The 27586-nt window shown below is 40.1% G+C and overlaps 1 protein-coding gene across 3 annotated transcripts in view; it reads right to left on the bottom strand.

Annotated features, from left to right (window-relative positions):
• The window catches only part of Htr4 (5-hydroxytryptamine receptor 4), a 178670-nt gene extending 155328 nt beyond the window's left edge, over nucleotides 1-23342 (bottom strand). For 2 of the 3 annotated variants that reach the window (XM_015477663.2, XM_048811761.1), the window contains exons 1-2: nucleotides 22843-23073; nucleotides 4902-4974 (exon numbers count right to left, since the gene is read on the bottom strand). In XM_015477663.2, coding sequence (XP_015333149.1) covers nucleotides 4902-4927 — 26 coding nt within the window. In that variant the 5' untranslated portion in view covers nucleotides 4928-4974; nucleotides 22843-23073. The other variant, XM_048811762.1, reaches the window with a different exon arrangement.
• Nucleotides 23343-27586: the final 4244 nt, after the last annotated feature.

Here is a 27586-nt window from a genome sequence, read left to right on the forward strand (position 1 = left end):
TTGATTTTTTTTTCCTTTTCCCCTCACTTCCTCTTATATGTAATTTTGTATAACAATGAGGGTCTCCTTCCTTTACCATGCAATTTCCCTTCTCTCTCCCTTTCCCTCCCATCTCTTGTCCCTGTTTAATGGTGATCTTCTTCCCATGCTCTTCCTCCCTGCTCTGTTCTTAGTTGCTCTCCTTATATCAAAGATGACATTTGGCATTTGTTTTTTAGGGATTGGCTAGCTTCACTTAGCATAATCTGCTCTAGTGCCATCCATTTCCCTGCAAATGCCATGATTTTGTCATTTTTTAGTGCTGAGTAGTACTCCATTGTGTATAAATGCCACATTTTTTTTTATCAATTCATCTATTGAAGGGCATCTAGGTTGGTTCCACAGTCTAACTATTGTGAATTGTGCTGCTATGAACATCGTTGTAGCAGTATCCCTATAGTACACTCTTTTAAGGTCTTTAGGGAATAGTCCAAGAAGGTGAATAGCTGGGTCAAATGGTGGTTCCATTCCCAGCTTTCCAATGAATCTCCATACTGCTTTCCAAATTGGCTGCACCAATTTGCAGTCCCACCAGCAATGTACAAGTGTACCCTTTTCCCCACATCCTCGCCAGCACTTGTTGTTGTTTGACTTCATAATGGCTGCCAATCTTACTGGAGTGAGATGGTATCTTAGGGTGGTTTTGATTTGCATTTCTCTGACTGCTAGAGATGGTGAGCATTTTTTCATGTACTTGTTGATTGATTGTATGTCCTCCTCTGAGAAGTGTCTGTTCAGGTCCTTGGCCCATTTGTTGATTGGGTTATTTGTTATCTTATTGTCTAATTTTTTGAGTTCTTTGTATACTCTGGATATTAGGGCTCTATCTGAAGTGTGAGGAGTAAAAATTTGTTCCCAGGATGTAGGCTCCCTATTTAAAGAAATCTTAGAAAATAGTTATAATAAATGGTAAGAAGAAAAGGACAGAACCTGGAATGCTTTGGGGATCACATGTCAGTGGAAGAGTCTGGTAACTAAACAAACAGAGAGTGTGAACTATCTCTGAGGTTAGGAAAGATTTTAGAACTACGATACAAAGTGGCTTCGCAGGCTTAGGGATAGCACAGGGGACGGGAGAGGCAGCAGCAAGCTTATTCCCCAAGTTCAAGCCAATAAAGAGTTCTACAAAAAGTAGTAACTGCAGAAATCACCAAAGCCATGGTTTCCCTTTTCCTTTCTTCAACCTTTCAAAAAGAAATGCAGCTGTCTCCTCTGAAGCCCCAGCAAGGAGCAAACAGACTGATAAAATGATCAGGTGGGAGTCAGATTGTCTAAGAGTTGCTTACTAACTGCTAAGCTTGTGAGACACTATTTATCAAAGAATGGGACTGGTCAGGAACTTACCTCTCCAGCTAGGGCCTGACTCATGTTCATCCTGAGTCAGGCCATCAGATATCCAGGCTCTCCTACAATGGAGGCCCTCAGGAGGAAAATACTTATATTGTCTTTTATTTCTAAAACCAAGTATTTCTTTGTGTTACTCTTAGCTCTCAAAAAACACAGCTCATTGCACATCTCACTAGGGAGGCGCTTCCATCATTGAATTAGATCTCTGCTTGGGTGATTGTCTTCTAGCTAGATGTGAGAATCTGAAGAGCAGAAACTTATATGACTAGTCTTGGCACATCGTTCAGTATTTAATGAATACATTTTAAATAAATGATAAAAGTGTTTATCTGACTGACTGCTTCTTCCTGAACTTGGCCACTACTCTGCTTCGTAGGTCTCCAGGAACTCCCAAAGTCCTTGTTTCTTTCTTTCTTTTTTAATTAATTAATTTATTCATTTTATAGTAGAACGCATTTTGACATATAGTACACAAATGCAGCACAATTTCTCAGTCCTCTGGCTGTACATGGTTCAGAGTTACTCCAGTAGTGTAATCATGTACCTAGGGTAATAATATCTGTCTCTTTCTACCGTCCTTCCCATCCCCACAACCCCACCCCTCCCCTCACTCTCCTCTACACAAACCAAAGTTCCTTCATTCTTTCCTATCCGCCCACCCCACAATGGATCAGCATCTGCTCATCAGAGAAAACATTCAGTCCTTGTTTATTTCTAAACATGGTCCTCCAACATTGTTCACCTTAATCATCTGAGCCGGTACATGGTGGCTCCCCTTCTCATACTTAACTTTGATTATGTTAGAGTCAGTTTCTGATGCTTCTATCATGAAGCTGACAGAGACATAATAGCAAGGATCTAGCTGAATAAGCAAACTCAATTAAATTAAGCCAAAAAACAAAACAAAACAAAACAAAAAAAAAAATGGACTGGTCAGTATGGCCTGACACAATTCATAAAAGAAAGACATTTTCTTTAGATCTAAATGTCCACCAGGACTTCTCGACCCCTTGATACCTGAGAAAAATTGGAGTGTCCCTGTTTTAGAGCCTGTCTGGGTTGCCACACACTGTGGCAATATAATAATGCTATGTGCTTCACAAGAGTGTTTTAAAAATCAAATGGGATAATATAAGTCAACTTTATAGCTTACAATGCCCTCGAACATTCAGCATGGTAAACATGTAACACCCAATTCACCGTCAGGATAGAAAATTTTGCTGAAGGACTGGGTTCTGGGAGAGGTGTGTACACATTCTTAAATATATATATATATTCCCTAACTACTCTCAAAGTCCCTTATATTCACTATGCCATTGGTTGTTTTGCCCCTTGCCAAGCACAGCCCAGACTCTCCTCTGAATTTTCCTTCTTCTCCAAACTTCTCCCTCCTTTGTTCATTTAGTTTCCTCTGTCTTCAGAGCAAGGATTAGGACTCCTCTCCTGTGCTGGGGAACTGGGCTTTTCAACTCTCACTTTATTGCATAGGCATTTTTCCTGCTCTTGAAATGATGAAATTTACTCTATCTAGTTTAGCCTACAACATCAGCTTCTAGATAAGTCATTTGCCTAGAGCCATTATGATTTTTCCACATTCATTTATTAACAAATATTTTTAAATCACATTTTTAAAATAAACTGACTTAAATTTTAAATAAATGTACATTAAAAGAGAATTTTATTTTACTCCTATACATCATAAAATAGAATTTTTCTCCATGATAAAAAAGTGTTTAATTTTGAAATAAAAATGTCATGGGTGTACCACTGAATCTCACTGTGTGTTTCTATTGATACGTGCACCACAATCTGGTAAATGTGAGCCACCACATCCTTCTCCATGGACACTCAAGGTTTGTTCTGAAGAAGAAATGAGTGGAGTGCCTGTGACATTTGCCTGTTAGTAATATTGTGGGTAGAGAGGAGGAGTGGTTGAAGATGAACATATGCTGACAGGATCCAGTCAAAAAACTGACAGAGAGGATGGTCCAGAGACAAGATTCTGGGGTGTGATATCATCATGTATCCCACGCTATTATTCCAGTATCCCAAGAGAAAGGCTCATTTAACCAAATTGTAGTCTACCATTAGAATCTAGTGTTATAATAAATAAATGTTTAGAAGCTAGCAATGTAAGGGATTGTAATATCTGAATTATTCCCCTCAAAAGTACTTTTTAATCAACTAATCCAGTTTGATACAGTGTCTGGAACTTAAAATAATTTAATAACGTATTACCATTGATACTGTTCATCATGGCCTTTGAATTAACAAAAGTAAAATTGAGATTCTCTGGATTCCACCATGCTTTTCTCTGTGCAAATCATTTCACAAATTTTGAGAGAAAAAATAAACACATGCTACTTGCTTAAAAGTCTATTTTAAGGTTCTAAAACTCTGCACCAAGTTAGGATATTGGGTAAATAAAGAAATCCACAATGCTTTCTCTTGAAGAATTTAAAATGTTGTAATGCTAAATGTACAGTTTAAAAAAAAATATGTGGGTGTGCTAGAACACAACCCTATTTGAAATGTATAGTAGTACATCAATGATGAGCTGATCAACATCTCTTTATGAAATACACACCATGTGCCAGGGATTATACACAGCATTGTGAGACACATTCCACCCTCAGGTAATTCCCTAGTAGGATGATAGTACATCTTTCCAACACAAGTCATATTACACTAGCGTTTCTATCAAGATATTTGACAGCTCCCTTTTGTCACAGCTTTCTACTACATTACACCAGAGGCACAGGGCTCCTGGTTTATACCTGAAACATACTTTCCCAAAAGTCTCAAGTGAAATATAATGGCTTCTGTGAATTTCACAAGGAATGTGTTTTTTAGGATGTCTTCCAGCTACTGATTTCTAGAGATAATCTTCAGCCTAAAGTCCTATAAAAGACATGCCATTTAAGCCTTACTGAAAACAATTTTCTTTGCACTATTTGGTTATGCCAAATAAAATGGAGCAAATCTTTAAGAGATACTTCCCTGAGAATTACCCTATTATTTCATCTCCAAGGTTTGAAGGAAATCACAGGAAAAAAATGAAACAAAATTCATTTAGTTTTATGTAACTATACCATGAAACCAACTGATGTCACATAACCATATCACCTAAACTCATGCTTTGCTTGAAAAAAGAAGTGGACATACTAGAACCTATAGTGAATATCTAAAATTTAAATACACAGATAGATATTCTTTCCCCAAATTAAATACATTGTTCTTCCTCTTACAGAAATGAATATCTATTTTCAGATGGCACCTCTATATGCAGACTTTTAGTACAAGCAGTTAAAAACATTTACAGTCATGTTACACTTATCATTTATGCAGTAAAACACTAATAATCAATCAGCACCATACTTATGGTTATGTATAAAACATCAAAGAAAATCTACTTCCATTAGCTTTTAACTCTAGTGAAACAGATTTTTTCAGAGACTTTCTTGAACAAAAGTCCACAATTTACAGCACAATATATATATAGAAATGTAACATACCTCACATCAGCATCAAGTTTGTCCATTACAGGAAATAAGCATGAGTGAGCTGGATTTCAGTGCCCACAGGGTCCTGAAATGGGGAATAAAAAGACATTAAACGAGAAAGCAACAGAGGAAAATGAAAGTCTTTGATAAAGGAAAAATGCCAAAAAAAACATTGCTTCCTATTTATTAAGATTTTTGCTTCATAGATATATTTAATAAATAGTACTATAACAAAGAACTGTTGGCATCTTGAGGTATAGTACAGCTGAGTGTTGCAAACAGTTTATTCATATTGTTCTGATCTCCTGCTGATTAAAACTTAAGGGCACTTATTTTTACCTAGGGTTATTGTATTTGTTATTTTTTGTTCTTTCTAGAACCATAGCTTATTTCCATGATCTGCATAAGGACACTGGCTAGTGAAGGTAGGTAATTACATTATCATGATTAAGACAGTACATTGCCTAAAATGTACTATTGCCTAAAATGTACTACAGTTAGTTTGTTTCTTGTGAGGATTTTCGGGTTTGTTTTTAAAAATAGCTCTTTTTCTGAGGGTAGGTCATTACAGATTTATTTGATAATTTAATAAACTACTGAGAACTCTCTGCCCAGAAAAACAACATGCATGCATGCACATACATACACCCTGAAGAGGGAGCCCATGTTCCCTGAACCCAGGAATCCAGGAAACACAGACCAAGAAATCCCAGTTAGAGGAAAATTAACTTTCAAATTACTGAAACTTCCTGTGGCATAGACCTTCAAGAAATCTTACACCCCTTACTATGTGAGCACTCACTAATCTCAACAAAATGAGTGCTCTTAACGAACTATGGGGGGGGGGGTGTTTTGTATTGTTTTTGTTTCCAAAAGAATTGTTACATCTTCTATCGCATTTGTTCTATGACATTCTATGAATGTAGAGAATGCAGAGGCAGAGCCCAGCTGTGTGTTCCAGGGTCACCCTGAACAGGTCCTTTATTCCTTCTGAGCATCATCTTGCACCTCCCAGTAAATGGAAGAGATTGAAAGAGATAATCTCTGGGTTTACTTGCAGCTCTGATATGCTATAATTCTATCAACTTGTTTGCTAATTGAGTATTACCAAGAAGAAACTCAAAATCTGTTTATCTACCACATAAAAGAACCATGAACCTCAGCCTGAGCCATTAGATCCTTTGGCCAGGGAGGAACAAACCCTTGATGTCAGCAGCCAGGAAGAAAAAAGCCAAGTAATAGAGCTGGAAAGGACACAGGGGATGCTCCATGTTTTTCAGTGTTTGTTTTTAAGAGTCTCTAAGACTAAAATGAGCTCCTTTGGGCATTTCTGCAGTTGTGGCAGGTGAGTTAAAGGCTCAGCCTTTAGGACTCTGGGCACCCCACTCAGACAAAGTACTGATGTCCACTTCTGCTATGGTTTACATGTGAGGTGTCCCCCGAAACTCATGTGTGAGAAAATACAAGGATTAGAGGTGAAGTGATTTCATTATGAGAGCCTTAATCTAATCAGTGAATTAATCCCCTGATAGGGATTAGCTGAGTGGTAACTCTAGGGTGTGTCTGGAGGAGGTGGGTCAGGACACACCCTTGGGTTTGTATTTTTTTCTGTGAGGGGAGCTCTCTTGTGCTCCCTCCACCCCACCCCTATTCCACCCCCACCCCTATTTCCTGGTGTGATGTCTTGAGCTGCTTTCCTTCATAAACTCTTCCACCATGATGTCCTGCCTCACCTAAGGTCCTGAAGAATGGAGCCCACCATCTATAGATTGAGACCTATGAAACTGAGCACCAAAATAAACTTTTCCTCCTCTAATTGTTCTTTGTCATATCTTTTAGTCATGGTAGCAAAAATTCTGACTAAATAACTTCTATCTTGTGTTCTGAATTAAGAATAACATTTTATTTGAAATACACAAGTACAAAGGTCTGACTTGAAGTGATACGGGTTCTTTCCTTCTCTAAAATCATTCCTGAGGTGATCACATCCGTGGTTTGGAATATGCTCTATTCATTGAAGACTCAATGGCTCCCATTTATTACATTTATCTAGTTACTTGGACGAAAACACATCTTTTCCTCAAGGCCTTCTACCAAACCATCAGCATGGACATTCTCTCTCACTTGAAAATGATTCCTTAATTCCACCTTTCTCATCATCTCCAGAACCACACACCTTGGTCCATGCCACCATCTTTTGTACCTGGGATATTGCCACATCTCCTCACAGGTCTCCTGCTTGCTCACTATCATCCCTTCACCCCTCAGTAGCCAGACTGGTATTTTAAAAAGATGTCAGACCATTTCTTCTCAGCATAAGGTTCCGGTGGCCTTCTGCACACTCCAAACTTGTCATTCTAGCCCACCAGCCCCCAAGATCTGGGCCAACTCCTCTGCAAACTGAGCCTCAGTCATGTTCCTCTCCTCACTACCCACCAGCTCACTGGTGTTGCTGCTTTCCTTGACCACCAAGCAGACTCTTATCTCAGGACCTTTTCACCTGTCTCCTCTCCCTGGAATGCTACTCAAAGATCCCTCTCTCACTTCTTTGTGGATGCTGTTCAGCTATCACTTCCTGAGAAAGGCATTCTCTTCACCACCAAGTGAAATCTCAGACCCCCATTTCTAAATCTTTCTATTCTCTTCATTTGTTCTAATATTTCATCCTAGAACATACATTGTGTCTAATCAACTGCTTTGTTATTTTTCACCTGTCTCCCTCACTAACACACATGCTTCAAGAAAGTGCAGAACATTGTCTTGATCACTGTTATGTCCTTAGTGCCTAGAAAAATGACAGGCATACTGTATTCTTGTCATAAAACTCTGTTGAGTCAACTGAGGAGTTAGTTTTTCCCATGAGGAAACAGAGGCTTGGGAGTTATGACTTTCCCACTGGGAGGCAATATGTAACAACTCAGAGTACAATATTATAATTAAAAAATAACCAAGACCATTCCATTTTAAACTAGTTGCTCTTTGCTAAGTGGTAGTATTTGCCAGACATTGTCATTTTCCTCCTCTTCCAACCTCTGAGTCTTTATTTCTAGTTTATAGATGAGGAAAATAGGGTCAGAGAGGTTAACTGACTTGTTAAAGTCACACAGCTAGTCCACTAGATCCAGGGCTGTGAATTCCAAAGCTCACACTTTATCTTGAGTAATTCTTGTCACCATATCACACTTCCTCCCACAGGCACAAGGGAGCTCTGGAGGAAAGTGGACATTTGCTACAGTGTTCTGCTGAGTATCTATTCTATCTTTCTCTTGAAATTATGTATTAATTTTCCTTTTTGGTAACTCCTAACCACCATCTAACCCCAGCTGATGAACACATCAGCCTGGCCAATCAGAACAGTCCATTCCTGGTTACAGCCGTTATTAGCTTTCTTGGCTAGAGCAATGAAAGTCAATCCTGGAATTTTGCTAGAAAGAGTCTCTTGTTCCCCTGATGTTGTGAAACAGTTTGAAGCTCTGGTTCCCATCAATGATGGCACAGCTTGTCTGAGAATGACACTTGGCCCAAAGGAAAACCAAGCTGCCACCTGAAGAATGTCAATGCCTTGATTATACCATGTGAGGCTTAAGTTCCAGTTCTACACTTGAGCTTCCCCGTGATATGAGCCAAGATATTTCTCTAGACCTCAAGTCACACTAAGTTGGTTTCCAGCCATTACTGCAGCTAAAAGAATGCAGAGTAATATACAAGAAAATCAACATTGAGTCGGTATACAGAAGGAAGAAAATCTAGAAGTAAGAAAACCTGTTAAAATTTGGATAAAGTTCATTTGATTGAAACTGCATTGGAAAAATGTAGCAATGTATAACAAACCTCATGTATTCACTGCAATGTACACTGCTATGTTTTACTCATTGAAATGTAAAATTATTATTTAACAAGCCAGTGAGACAGCATGTACCTTGTCAGAGGAAAAGGAGTGGTATTAAAATAGGAATTGGTGATTAGTACCTATCCTGATTTGATTAATCAATTATAGTCCACTATTTTCTGCCGCATTTGCTGGGGAGAACTAATCAAATCTGTGATTACAGCAACATCTCTTGTGGGGAAGCATGCAAGGGGTGATGGGTGTGGAAGAAACCAGTGCTTTAACTTGTCCCCTTATATTTCTGGCTTCTTAACAACTTAACAAACTTTAATTAACTATCAAAGTAAAGAAAATCACAAACAACCAAGAACATCTCCTATGCTCAGGGATAAGTTGTGTCATTTGAAATTCAGTAAGATTTGCTGTGGTGTGTGTGTGTGTTAATGACAGTCATGTTGTGTCTTATCCCCTGACCTAAGAGATCAAGAACCACATCTTCTATACCAGTCTCCTTCAGAGAAACAGTCCTATGTCATCATAACCAGAAAGAGCTGGAAAAGAGATGGATGAGGATGCCAAACAGCCCCTTCTATCATGTGAGAATGAATGAACGACTCACTGTTCCTCAGGACCATGACAGGCTTGAGCCACTAGACTACCCTAAACATCGTATCTGTCATAAAAGTAAATCTATGGCAGTTCAGAAATCTTCAAATTCCTTTGAGCTTCTTTTCCCTCATGAATAGATTCAGAGTCAGATCTTTCCTTAAAGGAATCATGAGGAGGAAGAAGAAACAATCTTGTGAAGGCCACTCAGTGCTGATTCCATCCCTCAGGTTTCTGTCTTACATGTTTTGAACAACTAAAGAGCAAACCCAAAAGGTAAGTGCACCGAATCATTGCCCTTGTTTTTTTGATTCAGAATAGTCTGAAATATTGCTGTGAACAGTGGTTAATGGTTAACAGAAGGTGTGGATTTGCATCTCTGTTGTAAGAGCACAGTGCTCACCTGTAAATAGTCCTTGCCTATTGGAAAGAGAGATCAATGTAGTTTGGTACAGTGCCAACACCTGCCAACCCGGAGCTCTATCATAACCTCAGCTGGCTTTGCTGTGCTTTATTTTGTTTGGTTTTGGTTGCATGAACAGATATCATGCATAACTCTGCTTGAATTGACCACGTTTCTTTATCGAACATGCTTACATGGGTTAAATTTCTACATCAAAGGGCATAGCCCAACACCTTTACTTTGGATAAGCGTCATGAATAAGTAAAACATTATTTATCTTAACTGCCAAATCAAGGGTGGGAGACTGACATAATGGAAGGAGCATTGGACAGAGGAATCACTGGACCTGGGTTCCCAGCCTGACCGTGCTACTTAACTTCAAGCAAATATATTCACTAATCTCAGTCTCAGTTTCCCCAGATGTAGGATGGAAAGGGACAGAGGGGAACTGGGTAGGGTGAACACTGGGAGAAACTTAAAGTTAACTGGTGTTTCCCAAAAGTTAAAAGAAATTCCTATGCCGTCTCAAATCGATTCATCTACCTGGTAGTTAGAACAAAAATAAGAGCAAATATTTGGTAAGATTTAACTGTTTAGATGCTTGTTGTTGGCCACATCACCTCACCACCAGCTATGTGCACCAAAACACAGTCCCAGCAGGATCACACAAATGAACAACCTAAGCACAGTCTCATCAATCCCACGTTTATTGGATTTCCTAGTCGCCAAACTCTCTTTACCTCCACCATAGGAAAAAAAAAAATCAAGTCATCTGAAAAATTGCAACTATGCAAATTCTCACTAAATGAAAGAAAAATTCCTCTTCTTGGCTATTCACCTGAACTTTATTCTCTAGAAAATTAGAGTTTGTAGGATGCTGTCTTAGTAATTACTTTTGAACCTCGATAAGTTGATTGATGCTTTTTGAAAGGATTTCCCTGTGGTAAATTGGTGTTCCAAACCATATATATTATAAATATTATATTATATTATATTATATTATATTATATTATATTATATTATATTTATGTATATGGTTCAGATATAGGTAGACAGACATCTAAGTTACTATTTGCAGGTTAAAATGGGTACAACCCCTTTAACAACAACAAAAAAGAGCCTGTGTTCCACAAGCTGAATATTTTTAGGGCTAGTAGCAAAATGCCACTTGGAGTAAGTCAACCAGGTAATCCTAAAGCTTCTAGTCATTCTATTACCATAATTAAATCCTTACAGAAGCCAATTCCATTCCATCTGAGGCACTACTATGCACATATACACAACCAGGATGCAAAATGCCTTTTAATGTTTCTCAAAATAACTAAGGAAAATATTCTTCTAGGTAAATAAACATTTCTCAGTTGGGAAGTTTAGTGCCTTTGTCAAAAACGAAAACAAAAATCCTGATGCTTAAAAGAGCCTGTGCCCAGTGGAAGAATATTTAAGAGATATAACCACACTTTTGTGAGAAAGAATGGATTACAGAAAAAAAATTAAAAAGAACATAAACTTTCATTTCATGTATCTATATACATACAGTGTTTCTAGAAATCAGTTTTTTTTTAAGGTAGAGGGTTTTTCAATCAAAGAATGCAACAAGGATAGTGAAAGAAACTAGTTATAAGCATGAATTCAAGAATTTCATGAAGAAAGAACAAAGACACGCACATTTAGTTATGAACTTTGGTGACAGCTTGTCTAGTGTGTCACCCTTTTGACCACAGATACAATGAAGAAACAGACAACGGACTGTGTTCCTTTTTTTCACAGAATAATCATGTACTAGATCAGCAAGCATTTGTTAAATGGATGTCCTGACATGGTATGAAAGCTTTACTTCATAATTAAAGACAAGATTAATCCTGATTTAATCTAAAGGACAGATTAGAGGAAGCTTTGAGAGGAGTTTGAGACTCACCATGAGTAGACCATTCTCATCCTCAGAGCTTTCCAATTATTGTCCTGTATGACTCTACAAGGATCCACCTCAGAGGAGGCTCCAACAGAAGCTAGAAAACCATCAGTCAGCCATGTTTGAGGGGAGGGAGCAGGTCTTGAGTGATTCTGAATTCTTAAGAAATCCAAGAATGCAATGAGAGCAGAATTAAATAAAGAGGCTGTGGTTCTCAAGCTTAAGCATGCATAAGAATCACCTGGAGACTCATTAAAGCAAAAATGCTGGGCCCATCAACCAAGATTCTAATTTATTAGGTTTGGAATAGAGAATCCGTGTTGCTACTGAGTCTACAGATGTCACTGCTGCTGCTGGACCAGGGACCACTCTTTGAGAACCAACATGGTAAAACATCAATTCCCCAAGCACGGTTCTCTTAACCACGAAAGAATATGACATTAGGTAATAGGTGGCCAGAACATTAAGTAATATCAGATTATAAAGCAAAATGATGTTCTCTTTCATTTTCTATTTTAATCATCATTATTGATATTGATAAAAAGGACTTAAATAGGTGTGAGCTTATTTCTGAAAATCTTCCTGTTATTTGCTAATCTCTTTTTTAAAAGAAAAAAGAACAGGTTTCAGGTTCACAATCTTTGGTAAGAAACACAGTTGTCTTAGCTGGGCTCCCCAAAAAAAGGCAAATCTTGAGGCAAGGACTAAAAGCACATGCTGAATTTGGCAGGTGCATGTGCAAAAGTAGGGAAATGGTATAAGAAAAAAAATGAGAGGCAACCACTGAGAAATGGTTCAGCCAGGGAAGTTCAATCCTACAGAGACATTCGTAGAAGTGGGGTAAAGCATATGCCTCAGAATTTTACCAAACACCAGGGAAAGGCACTGGGGTAGAGATACTTCTACACCCTTAGTTTACTGGTTATGGATTCATAGGGAGACATGGATTCCAAGGCACCTCCAACCCATTGTGTCTGTGCACAAAGAGAATTCCAGAAGACTGAGCGTAGCCCTCCAAGATGAATGCAGTCTTGCCACTGAAAATCAGGACCATGTGCACGCCTTTTCCACTTATTCACCTGGAGTCTAATACATGGTTTTGTGTGTGCTGCATTTGTTTTTACAGTTGTCTTCTATTTTTTTTTTTTTGCAATTGGACTGTTTTCTACTTATACTTTTGTTTCTTTACAAAATAAATTTATTTAAAGGAAATTAATTAATCTAAAGAAAAATGCTATGCAGATAATTCTCCATATGGTATGAGAAGGTGGTGAGAATCACAAAGGGGTAATACTCAAAGGACTGAAATTTGGGGGACACTTTGAGCACACAGTATGTTTTACAGCAGAGGTCAGCACATTTAGTTTTTCTGTAAATGGTTGTTTACCAGATATTTGAGGCTTTATGGAGCATCGGGTCACTGTCCCAATCATTCATCTCTGCTGCTGTAGTATGAAAACAGCCAGAGACGATATGTAAATGAGGGGGCATGGCTGCATTCCAATAAATCTTTATTTATGGATATTGAAATTTGAATTTCATATAAATTTCCATTTGTCATGAAATAGTCTCGTTTTGATATTTTTCCAACAATTTAAAAATGTGAAAATGGTTCTTAGCTTTTAGTCTACAGAAAAGGAGAGTTTGCCAATCCCTGCTTCTAAGCACAACCACGGACTCTGCCCTCTTTCTCTCCATCACCAGTGTGGGCACATTACTTAAGTTTCCTTAGATTCAGGGGGCCTCATCTATATAATATGAATACATATAATAGCAACCTCATGAGACTGATGGAAAAAAAAATCCTGAAAATGAATGCTTTAAAACAGGTGCCAGTGAGTTCACAGCATGATGTTAGTCAGCTGTTATCATGGGTGGTAAGTTTCTAGTTTGTCAGTTGCTGGAGGATGAGTATTTCCTACTCTGCTTCTCCACAAAGGCAACCATGCACCTGAGGACCCAGCTCCCCTACTGTGGGATGTCCTTTCAGGAATCAGTCTTTTTCTCTGCAGGATAGGCCCCAAAGCCTGAGCCCAAACAAGCATAAAGGGTCATGTACACCTGACTTCAGAAGCCAGGAATTAAGAGCAGTTCAAACCAAAATTTGCATTCTACCTAAATTAAGTCCTTAAAATTATTGTTCCAACCTTGCAGAAATCATGCTGCTCACAGCAGAGGTTCTCAAACATCATCTACCTAAAAATCACTTGCAAAACTGCAGATTCAAATACAGGAATCTGCATTTTAGCAAACATCTAGAGGATTCATGGGTGCGGGGGTCAGTCTGGGAGAGGCTGCAAGGATGGAGTGTGATCTGCCCAGGTGAGCATATCCTTCTGAAATCCTCTTTGTTTTTTGTTTTTGTTTTTTCGTATCTGTTTAAATGATTTATTGTCCAAAGGGCCTAGATTTCAGTATTTGCTGTGCATGCTGAGAGAAAGGTCTCTGCAGCATGTTTACCTCTCTGTCCTCACCCTTCTACTTCTTCAGAACCTCCTAGATTAGAAAATAGTTTATACAGATTTCTCTGCATTAGCTCTCACATGCAGATTATTATAACCAATGAAACGTACCAGTGCAATATCAAAGGACATGGACTATTTACAGCTTCTTAGATGGAAATTCTTGAGCAAAATCCACATCTTTCCCAGACTAATAAAATGTCACTTCATAAAAGCTATGGTTCACAATCTCGTCCCAACAGGTTCTGGGGACGGTGGGGTGGGGGGGGNGGGGGGGGGGGGGGGGACCCAGGGCAAAAAGATGAAATCATGTCCATAGATTTTAGAGGGACCCATTTAACACAGAAAAGAGGGCTCTTGAGAAAGAAGCAGGAAAGGTGTAATGATGCGTTTTATAACTGACACTAAGCATCAAACAGAACTTTTAAATGCATTACTTCATTTTATCTTCACATCACACTATAAGGGAATATGGTAATTTCACAAATGGAGAAACTGAGACATGGAAGAGAGAAGCTGGCCAAGGACACACAAGACAGTGGCTCTAGAACCCAGACCAAGGATGAAGGTATCAAGGATCCCCCACCTCAATTCCTCCAGCTTTTATTAACTTGTATTTATGTAGTTCCTTAAAACCTCCATGTCTCCTGGCCCTTGAAAGAGGAAACATTTTAACCAAGGCCCAACTTTACTCTTTGCATCACATAACTTTGAGTTTCTCCCTTTGTGTCTAAAAAACTCAGGTTTCCAGCTGTTCAATGTGGTTAAGATATCCAGCCCACCTGTCTTGCAAATCTGCTGCTATTCATGAAGTTCAGATAAGATAACATATGTGAAAAGTCCTCTGAACATTGTAAAAAAAGTTATCTAAAATGGTAATTTCCCAGTCTGCCATTTTCATAAATTATTTTAAAATGCTGAGAAGAAAAAAAAAGCATATTAACTTTATGAAATCATCTGTGTCAAAAATCAGATTTTCTGGACATCTAGAGTACGTTGTCAAGTTCCAAACCTTTGAGAAGTGAGGAAAGACTACTTCGACTTGGAAAGTGGACTATTTACTGTGGCTCAATGTAATGGAAATTGCAGGAGCTAGAGGGCCAGTGACCTGAGTCTCAGTCATTATCCTGCACTACCTAGCCTTGAGTTCATCTTTCCCTCTTTTCTTCCAGGGCTGAGAGAGCTGCTTAGTGGTTAAGAAGGTGGTTTGAGGAATCAGACTGCAAGAGTTCAATCCCAATTCCAACTCTTCCTCATGAATGACCTTGGGCAAGTCATGTCGCCTGTCTCATTCAGTTTCCCCAGAGAATAAGAAACAGCGACATACTTTGAAATCATCCTCCCTCTCCCAAACAGGTTGATGGATGAATGAATAAACAGAACTATGATAAAGCAACTTTCACAAAATATTGATTATAAAAACTACCTGGTGAGTATAGAGGTGTTCACTGTATAATTCTTTGAATTTTTCACTTACCCGTGTATTTTCATAACAAAATATTGGAAAAATAAATCCAAAATAGGCAACAACAGAGTTATTAGAAAAGTTAGATGAGCTCCATTGAGCTCGGCAGTGTTTATGGCAAGTGCTTGGGATGTGTTAGCAATGATTATCACACAGGGAAAAGGTGGGACAAATGATGGGTCTCTCCAGTCTCTAAACCTGTGAGTCACAGTAGTGTTAGGTGAACCGGAAATGTGACATGCATGGGCAGAATGAGAAGTCAGGCCACACAACACAGAAAGAACAAGGTAGAGAGCAGCCAGATGCGTCAGAACCCAGAAGCCATGTACAACAGCCCAGGGTATGCCTGACATAGGGGCTGGAAACTTGAAAATAAAGGTAGGTTGTCTTTATTCATGTCATATTAATGTGTTTTCCTCATCAAACATACCTTTAGGAGGAAAAATCACTTTCTTTGCAGTCAAAACCAAATTCAGATTCTGTCTTTGCCAAACTGGTGTGACATAGGGGACATTCATTCAAGCATCCACTAGATTACTACATTGGGAAAATCAACCACAATGCAAGGTTGAGCCCATGACAACTGTGCTTTTGCTATGACCTCATGGTCATAAAAGATTGGGCCAATAAGATTCTCTGTCTTGAACTGATTGCCGCAGAATCTTGGGCGTGAGTCACATTAAGGACAGCACTGGGGAAAGTCAGGTGCTCCTGGAGCTGAGTTCTCTGGCTATGACCTTCGCAGCTGTCCTGGGGCCTGGTTGCTTAAATTCATAAGAAAATCCCCACTATCCTTCCAACAAAGTCCAACTTTTGCTTAAACAAGTCAGAGTTGGTTTTCATCATGTATAGCCAAAACCTGTATTGACTAATAAGCCTTCTAACTAATACAAGAGCATCCTTAAAGTTTATGGGCCTCAGTTCCTTATTTGTAAACAAGAAAAACAATACTCAGGCTAGATAGAAAAAAAAAAATCCCCAAAGACTAGTATATAAAACTCCAAAGTATATGATAAATATTCGATAAACAATTTAAATTGAATGGAAGCTTCACAATCCTTAAATCTGTCTGAGTTAGCCTGTTTGGGTGGAGGGGGTGAGGGTCTTGCAAAAACAGAAACAAAAACACAAAGATATGCTGATAGTTCAGAAAGAGAAAGGAGTTGATTTAAGCTTATTTTTTGTTTTTAACTTTCTGATTGGGATTTTAAAACTTTCATCAGTTACACACAAATATGCAAATTCAAATTTCTGTTGGGTGTCTCTATCATGCTAATGTGGATTTGAAAGGGGAAGTACAAAGCAACTGTACAAAAAAAATAAGCTAGCTAGCTAGATAATATACCTTTCTTATCCTTACAGAGACTCATCAAAATTTTTATGACACTAGACACCAAGATATTAAAGAAATTTTGATTTGGATTATTTCATGAATAATGGGAGATTTTGTCATCTGAATTAGGTGGCAGTAGAGAATTAACTCAACCTAAAAGTTCAATTGCTGAGAAAAAGCAAAGATCTGTTTGAAATGTGAGGCAAAACTTAGCTGCTTAGTGAGAGGTCTAAGTTCATACCTAGTAGTCATTGTACTTTCAATCTTGCTCCATTTGTGGATTCTAATTAGCCAAAATTTCTAATTATCTTAAAAGTAAAATATCTTTTCATTTAAAACCTAAGATGGCTAGATATGGGCTTTATGTTAGTTATCCAGTAGTTCTCAAATAGTGGTCCCCCGACCAGCAGTATCAGTATCACCTAGGAACCTATTAGAAATGCAAATTCTCAATGGATCAAAGACCTAGGAATTAGACCAGAAACTAGGCACCTCCTAGAAGAAACATAAGGTCAACACTCCAACATATAGGCACAGGCAACAACTTTCTCAATAGGATCCATACAGCTCAGGAAATAATGCCAAGAGTTAATCAGTGGGATGGCAAAAAATTAAAAAAACTTCTGTGGGGGGCTGGAGGGGGGTTGTGGCTCAGCGGTAGAGCACGCGCCTAGCACATGGGAAGCCCTGGGTTCGATCCTCAGCACCACATATAAATAAATAAAGGTATTGTGTCCAACTACAACTAAAAAATAAATATTAAAAAAAGCTTCTGCAAATGAAAACAATTAGGAATGTGAAGAGAGAACCTACAGAATGGGAGAAAAGTCTTTGCTAGCTTCTCTTCTGACAGAGGATTAATATATAGAAAATATATAAATAACTCAAAAAACTTTTTGCTGAAAAATCAAACAAACCAATCTGAATTAAACAGACATTTCTCAAAAAAGAAATACAAATGTCCAACAAATATAGGAAAAATTATTATTAAATATCACTAGCAACAAGGGATATGCAAATCAAAACCACACTGAGATTTCATCTCACACCAGTCCAAATAACAGTCATCATGAACACAACTAATAACAAATCTGGGAGAGGATGTGGAGAAAAAGGAACACTTTTACACAGCTGGTCAGTGTTGTAAATTAGTACAACCATTATGGAAATCAGTATGGAGGTTCCTCAAAAGACCAGGCATGGAACCACCATGTGACCCAGCTATACCATATATTTATCCTAAAGTATTAAAGTCATTATACTACAGTGATACATGCATACCCACATTTATAGCAGTACAATTCACAATAGCCAAACCATGGAACCAACCTAGATGTCCATCAATGATGAATGGATAAAGAAAATATAGTATATTATATACACAATGGAGCTTTATTCAGCCATAAAGAAAAATGAAATTATATCATTTTCAGAAAAATAGATGGAACTAGAGACCATTATGTTAAGTGAAATAAGTCAAACTCAGAAAATCAAGGGTCATATGTTTTTCCTCACATGTTGAAGATAAAGAGGAAACACTAAAAGAAAGGTGGAACAGATCTCATGAAAATAAAAGGAGATCATTAGAGAAAAAGGACTAAGGAGTGGAAGATGGGAAAGAAAAGGGGACGTGCTGGGGAATGATATTGGCCACTATATCTTGTTAGATTTTGTGCATGTACAAATATGTGACAACAAATCCCATCATCGTGTATAACTACAATGCACCAATAAAAAATGCAGGGAAAAACAGAAATAAATGTAAATTATCAGACCCGAAACCATATGCAGGAAATCAGAAACTCTGGAGTAAAGCCCAGCAATCTATGCTCTAATAGGTTCTACAAATTATTCTGTTGCTTATCAAAGTTTGGGAGCCACTGTCCTAAGCAAACCATGAGAAATAGATAGTCGAGCTCTACAATTTCTTCACTGGCAGTTACCAAACCTACAGATTTCATGACACAAGGTGGCAAAGAAAATAGTCAACCTTATGCTTACCTTGGAATTTCAAACTTGTTAGTTATTTTTAAGGTAGCCAACCTACTCTGACTATATTTAAGGTGAGCCCTCTCAATTAGCCTACTTGATAGCTATTTACATTTTACTTATATTTCTGTGTCCAAATTTGGCCATTTTTCTACTGCTCCAATAGGAAAAAGTCAACATCATTCAGAATGGAAGAATCAAAGGCCAGGTTAAGAACAATAAGCAGAGTGTTAATAAAAACATAGTAAAGCGATTGCCTAGCATGCATGAGACACTGGGTTCAATTCTCAGTGCTGCATAAAAATAAATAAATAAGAGGAGTATCCATCTACAACTAAAATTATATTTTAAAAAATATACAGTGAGATAAAGTGAATGGAAAAAGAAATGTCTTATGTGCTATGTGCTCTTCACATCTTTTCTTTCCCCCATGCAATCCCCTTTCCAGGTTCCCAACCCCACCACCACCCATCTTGTTCTACACGTGCCCCCAAACTATTTCTAGGTAAGAAGGAGAAGAACATATTTTTTAAAAGGGAGAAATCACATAATTTCAACTGAATACAAGTCGCAACCCCCTGCCTCCTTCCAAAAGGCAGACTTGGTTCTACAATTGGGTTAGGGGATACTGAAGATCTTTCCCACCCTGTAACACCAAAATCCCCTTCATACAAGGTGGGCCAGTGTGGAGGTTCAGAGCAGGGACTCTGGAGTAAGACAACATACAACACAACCCCAGGTCTTTACTCAATAGCCGAGAGAACTTGGGTACATTATTTTACCTGTGTTTGAGTCGCCATATTTGTAAAATGAGAGTAACAGAGGTAACTCCCTCACAGAATTCTTAATGAAGATTAAATGAGATCATCCATGTAGAGCATTTAGAACTGTGCCTGGTGTGCATCAGGGCTGGATTAATGTGAGTTATTAAGATTATTATTATATTGCCTCTGAAATGCCTCTCAGCCTTCAGCAGCATCTTGAGCATTTCCAGGCATAGCAACAAAGCACTAAAAATCTTAGAAGAGATGGAGGTAACCTTGTGAGGGTGGCTAGGTTGGAAGCCTGGAAAGGCAGTGAAGAACACAGCAGTTCTTTTGTTGTAAGATCCTTCTGCAGGAGGCTATGAGACTTTGCTTGATTTATCACAGTGATTTTCATCTGGAATAGGGGGCTCTGTCCCTCCATGCAGGCATGTAGCAATGCCTGGAAATGTTTTGTTATCAAAATGAAGGGTTGTAACTGGTATCTAATAGGTACCAGGATGTTGCTGAACATCCTACAATGCATAGGACAGTCCCTCACATCAAAGAATTACCTAGCCCCAAATGTCAATGGTACCAAGGCTTTACAATCCTGAATTACAACATAATGTGAAGTTATCTTCATGAGGAAGACTCTGACATTTCCTGGGAGGTGAGAATGGGTGGTCTCTAAAACTCCTCTAACTCCATCTGGATGTATTCGGTTAACCCTCACCTCAAACTTCAGTCAATGGTGCATTTCATTCTTTTATCCTTTATCTGCATAGTTTCCCTAAAGACAAACTGATTTCTTTTGATGGGTAAATACCAGAAGGTAAACATATGGCCTTAGGTGCAAATTCTTGCTAATGAAAAAATATCAATGACAATCAGAGAATTTTAGAGTTGACAGGATCTTAAGAAATGATCTAGTAGCCAGGCATGGTGGCTCATGCCTGAAATCCCAGCCACTTAGGAGTCTCAGGTATGAAGATCAAGAGTTCAAAGCCAGCCTCAGCAACTTAGCAAAGCCCTACACAACTTAGTGAAATCCTGTCTCAAAATAAAACATAAAAAAAGACTGGGGATGTGGCTCAGTGGTAAAGTGCCCTGGTGTTAAATCTCCAGTAACAAAAAAACAACAAGCAAACAAACGAACAAAAGCTCTAGTGACTAGGTTCTAGTTGAAATCTTTCATCACTTTTCACAGTTGAAGAAACGAAACCGGGCCTTAGAAAGGCTAGAAGGCTTGATCTAGGTCACATTATGCTACAATCATTAAAAGGTCCAGATTCTTCCAAAGAACAGATTTAACTTTTAGTCCTAGATAATCTCAAGGATCTTTTCACTCATTTCTTTTCCTGGAATTTTTTCCCCATACCTTAATTATAGTCTGTATCTCTGGACATCCCTAAACATAGGTTTCCCCTAATAAGGAAGTGGCCGTGAGACCAAAGAGGGGGATTTTAAATTCAAGAGGTATTGAGGGACCACAGACAAAACTTGCCTATAGATTAAGCTGTGGCAGCTACTGATGAACAAGAAGGAGATATTAAAGGTTGCTCTGGTTTCCAGCCTGGGTGACTCGGAGGGGTGTATTCAACAACAGATGGAAAAATCAGGAGGCAATGTGGTGTAGCAGGCTGCTGCTGCTGATTTTCAGGTGTTGTCCTTTAGTCTGTGAAGTTGGGGAGGGAAAGGAGGGATTCAAGGGAACTAGGGAGGTCTAGGCATGTGAGAGTTGAAGAAAACCCATTCAATTAGTTGGCCACAAGGCTGCTGTGGCTGCCAGAAGGAACAGCATCAGGAAGGAAACTCAGATAACTGGGACACTATTGTCCTCGGGTACCTGGGACCCCCATCTGCTCAATGTAGGCTGGGATGAACACTCCTTGAAGCTCCTGCTAGCTTCAGTGTGTTACATGTAGTTCTAGAGTTTAAATGATGATTGTCACTCTACCATATAGTTACAATTAAGATATTTCCCAAAGATAAGGAAGCATTTAGGGTTAGAATGTGTGAAGAAAACAAAAGATTAAAAAATGACTTGAGGATACTGCAATGCCTCTTTGGTTTTTACTATTATTTTTCTGCACTCTTGTATTTCCTAGATGTGCACTGCTCCTCAGAACTCTAGGGTTCTTGTCCCCTCTCTGACGTTTTCCTTGTTTCTAGGGCACCACATTCATCACTGGTGTCCTATTCTGTCACCAGCTGTGCTCACCAGCAGCACACAGCAACTTCTCCCTCTGTCATTTATGCTGAAGTTTCACTGGGGGATCAAGCAAACATCACTACTACAGGCCAGGGTCACCTGCAGTTTTATGACCCAGAGAGTCCATTCCAGCAGTATGAAGACAGAGAAGGCAAACATCAGTGTCCTTCCATTAAAAGCCACCCTTGATCCATGCCAAACCTGCACCCTAAGGAACATTTGCATTCATTTTCATGGACCAGTGGGAAACCAAGACAAGATTTCTCTCTTAACATTGAACTCTAAGGAAGAGGAGCTCATGCCATAACTTCACCTCTGCCAGGCAGCACTTCCCTGTATCAACAGCCACTTCCTCCAAAGGCCACTAACATCATAGTGCCACACACAGGGTAGCAAGCTGAGAGGAAAAGCTTCTGAAATTGGTTTGGGGATTCTGTAAATGACAGCTGCAGGATGGTCGCTAGTACTGGAAGTGACTGTGAAAAGCTTCATGCAGCAAAGCGTGCAGCGTGCCCATACGCTCGGTGCCACTTACACACATATGCTCAAGACACACGTATTTTGTTTCTCTTTCACACACATACACACAGCACACTCGTGGTTACACGTTCAGGACCATCCATAGAGTACACACAGCATCTAGTTACAAACAGCTATGGATGCACAGCCCAGCCTGTCTGTCGTTCTCTCTCTCTCCTCTTTACACACACAATCTCCTAGTCAGTGAACACACATTCAGTTTTACAAGTACTTACCTACAGGAGTGCAGAGCAACAGCCACAAACCTGCAGTGGTCCCGCTCTGGGGAGGCGTCCTACACAACCAGCAGTCCACCTACACCATGCGCCGCCACGCAGCCCATCCCTGCGGCAAAGCTAGGGCTCGGAGTCCAGAGCCCCGAAGCCCCCAGCCCATGGTGCCGCCCCGCCCCCTCGGCGTCCCCATCAGCACACGTGGGCTCTCGGGGTCTTGATCCCGGGCGCACCTAGCACTTACCCGCTGCCTGAGGCGAGGGAGTGAGGCGCCCTGGCAGATCCGAGCGGCCACCCCGAGGGAGTGCGGAGCCGAGCTGCTGCCGCCTCTGCCGCCGCTGCCGCTGCCGTCGCCACTGCGCTCCTAGCCGCTGCCTGCGCCCTCCCCGCCGCCCCCTCGGGTGCCGGCTCCGGCCCCCGCGTTGGGGGCCGGCGGGCGCCAGGAGCAGACGCGAGCTGCGGGCTCAGGACCCCAGCCCTGGCTCACCTGGGCGCGCAGAGCATCGTCGTCGTCCTGGCTGAGCTGGGCTCCGCCAACCCAACAGCCCCCAGTCGGGCGATCTCTTCTGGCCTGCCTGCTGCCGCCTCCACCAGGAACTCGGGGCAAGCCCGGCAGCCAGGCGCACAGAGCAGTGGGCACAGAGGCGGGCTGGGGAGATCTCACCTACTCTGTGATGGCCCACATGTGCTGTCCCTAACCAAAGCATTGCCCATTCTGTGGAGGCATGGTGCAAGTCCTGGCCTCATTGCAGGTTCCTGGGTGACCTTGGGCAAGTTGGTGAACCTCTCTGAGTGCCTGCTTCCTCTATTCAAAGATAATAAACATGAAAGCTTTTGTGGTGTTCCGGCCAGGGGAAACCCTACCCCTGTATAGCTTACTTCCTTCTCATTCCTTCTTTGGAATAACCCTTCTCAGGGCAGGGTTAGTTTGGGGATCAGGGTTCAGAGTAAGCTTGGGAGCACCTTGGGAGCACTAAGATTCCCAAGTTCTCCAGCGGTAATGTGTTCATTTGCCTGCAGCCTTACTAAGTGACCCTGCCCTTGTTAGTCCACTCTTTGCTTCTCTGGTCCCAAGTTAGCCTGTTCTCCTTGCTTTGACCACCTGTGACCTTGAGCGTAGGACTAGAATGAAGCTAAGTCTCAAAGCATTCATCTGTAAGAGGCACATGTAAACCCTCCTTTGTATTGAGGCTTACCAAAGCTCCTGCCTGCCTGCTGCTTGGCAGGTACAGTAGCTGCAACAGAGTGAAATCATTTTTCCTCAGCACATCCGACAAAGGCTCCAAATTCCATGGATAAAACAGTCTGTGTTAAAGGAGTCACGCTGGGAGAAGCTGAACCTCCTTCACTCAGGTGAGGGGCCTGGGGGCCTGCTGGATGAATATTTCACCCCCTCAAAGGACCACTGAGGGTGCCTGCAAGCCTGGCCAAGGGAGAGCTGTGGACAGTGATTAACCTCAGAAAGCAAATAAATCTTCCAAGACGATCTTAAAAATGATTAACTTAAAATTGTGAGCACAACTCAGGTGAACCAGAAATTTAAATTGACCCACCCGTTCGTGCCAGAAATCTCTCGACTGTCTTTTTCTAGGTTTCTCTCTCTGTTGTAGTTCTGGTTCTCACTCCCCTTCCTCGCAGCCTATATCTCTTTCTCATTTTACTCTTCCACTTTTTCTCTTTCCCTCCACTCTCTTCACATCTCATTCTATGTACCTCTTCTTTATCTTCATTGTGCCCTTCTTTCTTGACATCTCTAAGCTCTCAGCCATTCCCAAATATTACTTCTCTCCCTGGTATATTTAGGGCCTGAATCTGTATTCCTGTCATGCCTGCTATACAAAACTTAAAAGTTTATCTAATGATAATAAGATCCAAACTTAAATTTGCCACTACTCCACTTGTCTAAACCAAATTCTACTGACACCTTTGGCCTCACACACATAAATGCTCAGGGACTGAATGACAGCTCCATTTCTATGCCCCTTCTCCTCACTCTCTACTAGACACTTGCCAGTCCCCCAGGAGGTGATCTCCACTCTGCCATATGCATTTGCCTCTTCCTTCTTATTCTCACTGAGCCTAATCCTGATTTTTCTGGAATCACTAAAAGTCTTCTAACTGTTCTTTCCCTCTCAGTGATATCACTATAGTCTTCCTCAGGCAGAACCCCAATATTGTCACTCTCTTGCTCTGCAACCTCAATGCCCATGGAAGGTAGAATGACTCCCCAAAGTAATCCATCTTGAGAGTGTGTGGGCATGTTATCTTGCATGGCAAAAGAGACTTTGCAGGTATGAATAAGACACAACCCAATGGGGAGAGTGGGATGGACTACATGAGTGGGCCCTTGAAAAGTCCTTAGAAGTAGAAATGGAAGGCAGAAAAGGAGGTTGGAATGACAGGACATGAGAGAAACTTGACCAGCTGTTGCTGGCTTTGACAACAGAAAAAGGGGCCATGAGCCAAAGAATACAGATAGTTTCTGGAAGCTCAGGGAGGCAAGGAAACAGATTTTCCCCTAAAGCCTCCAGAAAGGAATGCAGCCCTGCAGACACGTTGATTCTGACATAATGAAGTCCATGTCAGAGTTCTAATCTAGAGGATTGTGAGATAATAAGTTGGTGTTGTTTTAAGCCACCAAGTAATTTGTGGTAGCAGCCATAACTCATACTTCACTGCTCTTTAACTAATGGAGTTAAACACTAATGCCTTATCTTGTTATTGACAGTGATTCAGTAGCCCAGATCTGCCAGTGTGTTATGCCCAAACTTTTTGTTTCAGGTGATCTGTTCTCTAAACACCTCTTTTCTCCTCTGTGCCAATGCTCATGATGCCCTCTCCTGCAAAGCTCCCCTGTAGTAATGCTAACCCCATCACTTATCAATTCCCATAAACTCTTTGGAAGTTTTCCCAATCTCTTCTTTCTGCAGTTCTCTGGAAGCCTTTGTTTGTGTATCTTGAGGTGAATCTCATATTCCCACTTTAGACTTTAACGGTGCTGGTCAAAGGTGCTCCTGGCTCTCTGTCCTCAAAATGCTGTTCATATCTCCACTGTGGCAATGACTACCACATTTCAACATTTTCAAGTTCGTGTCCCACTAGATTGTGTCCCATCAGGTCTTACCTCCTTTCATAACCACAGTGCCTAGAACTATGCCAGGCACACAGTTGGGTTTCCGTGGGATTTTTTTTTAAATTTGTTCTAATTAGTTATACATGACAGTAGAATGCATTTTGACATATCATAAATAGATGGAGTATAACTTCTCATTCTTCTGGTTGTAGATGATAGTTTATCTAATGATATAGTCATATATGTCCATAGGGATTCAGATTCACTCTACTATCCTTCTTATCCATAAGTGTTTTTTTTTTTTTTTTTTTGAAAAACAGGTTGAAGAGAGCAGATGTGGTGTCTGTTTGAATAGACAGGACTACTAATAAATTTTTCTTAAACTGTCTGGTTTTTTTTTTTAGTTGAAACTGGTCAACTGAAGCACCTCAGTTAATACAATGTGGTTTTATACCTGCCTGCTTCAATGCATACCTTGAAACACAGACTTCTGTTTGTTTTGTTTTCTCTGAAGAAGAGACTCACAATAAAAAGACTATTCATATTTTATATATGCTTTATAAGAGGGCCATTCTTGTGAGTAAAAATATTGTAAATTTGCTGACTCCCCAGCCCAACTATTCTACTTCTCAAAATGTATCAGAGGGTAATAAGCATGTATATTAAAGGATTAAACTAAAACTGTTCATGCAGGGCCTTTTATAAGGGTGAACAATTGGAAAGAGCCTAAATGCCTAACAATAAGGGATTAGCTAGGTAAACCACACTACCCCTCCCAGAAGATCCCACTCAGATATCGTACATGATATTTTTGATTGACATTTATTATACAAAATGATGCTTGTGAATGTTTAAATTTCCTTTTATGCTTATTGGAATTTTAACTACATAAAATAGGCATATATTTAAAATTGTTTATAAATATTTTTAAACAACAGCTTTGCCTCCAGAAAGAGAAATAAAAATTTACTATTTATCCTAGTTCCAAGAAAACCCATCTACAGATGAGATTCCACTCTCTAATGAAGACTAAAGAAAGGGAAAGTCACAAAAGAAATAGAAGGGCCATCTTCATTCCATTACCTCATTCACGATATGATCAATTATTATCTCAATGAAGACCTTTGATAGAAAACAACAAAAATGAACTCTAGCTAACTTAAGGGAAAATAAATTATTGAACTGATACTAGAGGCTCACAGAACCACTGAAATGCCAGAACAGAGACTTGAAGAAGGAGGTGTCAGGAGCTCCAGAGAATCAAAAGAGCAGACAGTGCAGCAACTGGACACACACAAGCTCAAAGGAAACACCTCACCCCATCACTCCCAGAACTGGGGGATGGCCTCACCAGTCCTCTGTGCTTGGATAGGTCACTTACCCAAGTTCAAGGTCCCTGGAGAACACACCAGATGGCCAGAGCTAGTATGTGTCTTCCCTTCCCTCATTCTGAGCTAGAGATTGAAAAGGGAGGGGACCTGCTCTGACCACCAAGAATATACACAATGGAGGACACTATACTTCCCCAGTCAATTTGAGGTGCTGTTAGGAAGGTAGAATGGAAACTGTCAACCTCAAAAGAATGAAGGCCCAGTAGCCATCCCTGTGATGATCTAGGCACTGTGCTGCCAGACTTTCAGACCACTGAGCAGCCAGAAACAGCACTCAGGGAGATGGAATTCCTTCATTTTATTATTTTGTTTATAAACTTGAACATGCTAAGTCTTCCTATCAATAATTTCTTCTAGTCTGTCAAAACAAATACTGATTTTCTGTTTTGGTTGTCCACACGCTTAGCTGGTACAGATATCTTGTCATGTACTTACTAAATACCAGCCTGCCAAACACACCAAAGCATGTTATCTGTACCTACCATGGGCTATCTTAAAGTCTCAGACTTTATATTAAGCTAATT

This window comes from Marmota marmota, unplaced genomic scaffold (genome assembly GCF_001458135.2).
Source record: "Marmota marmota marmota unplaced genomic scaffold, marMar, whole genome shotgun sequence".
NCBI lineage: Eukaryota > Metazoa > Chordata > Mammalia > Rodentia > Sciuridae > Marmota > Marmota marmota.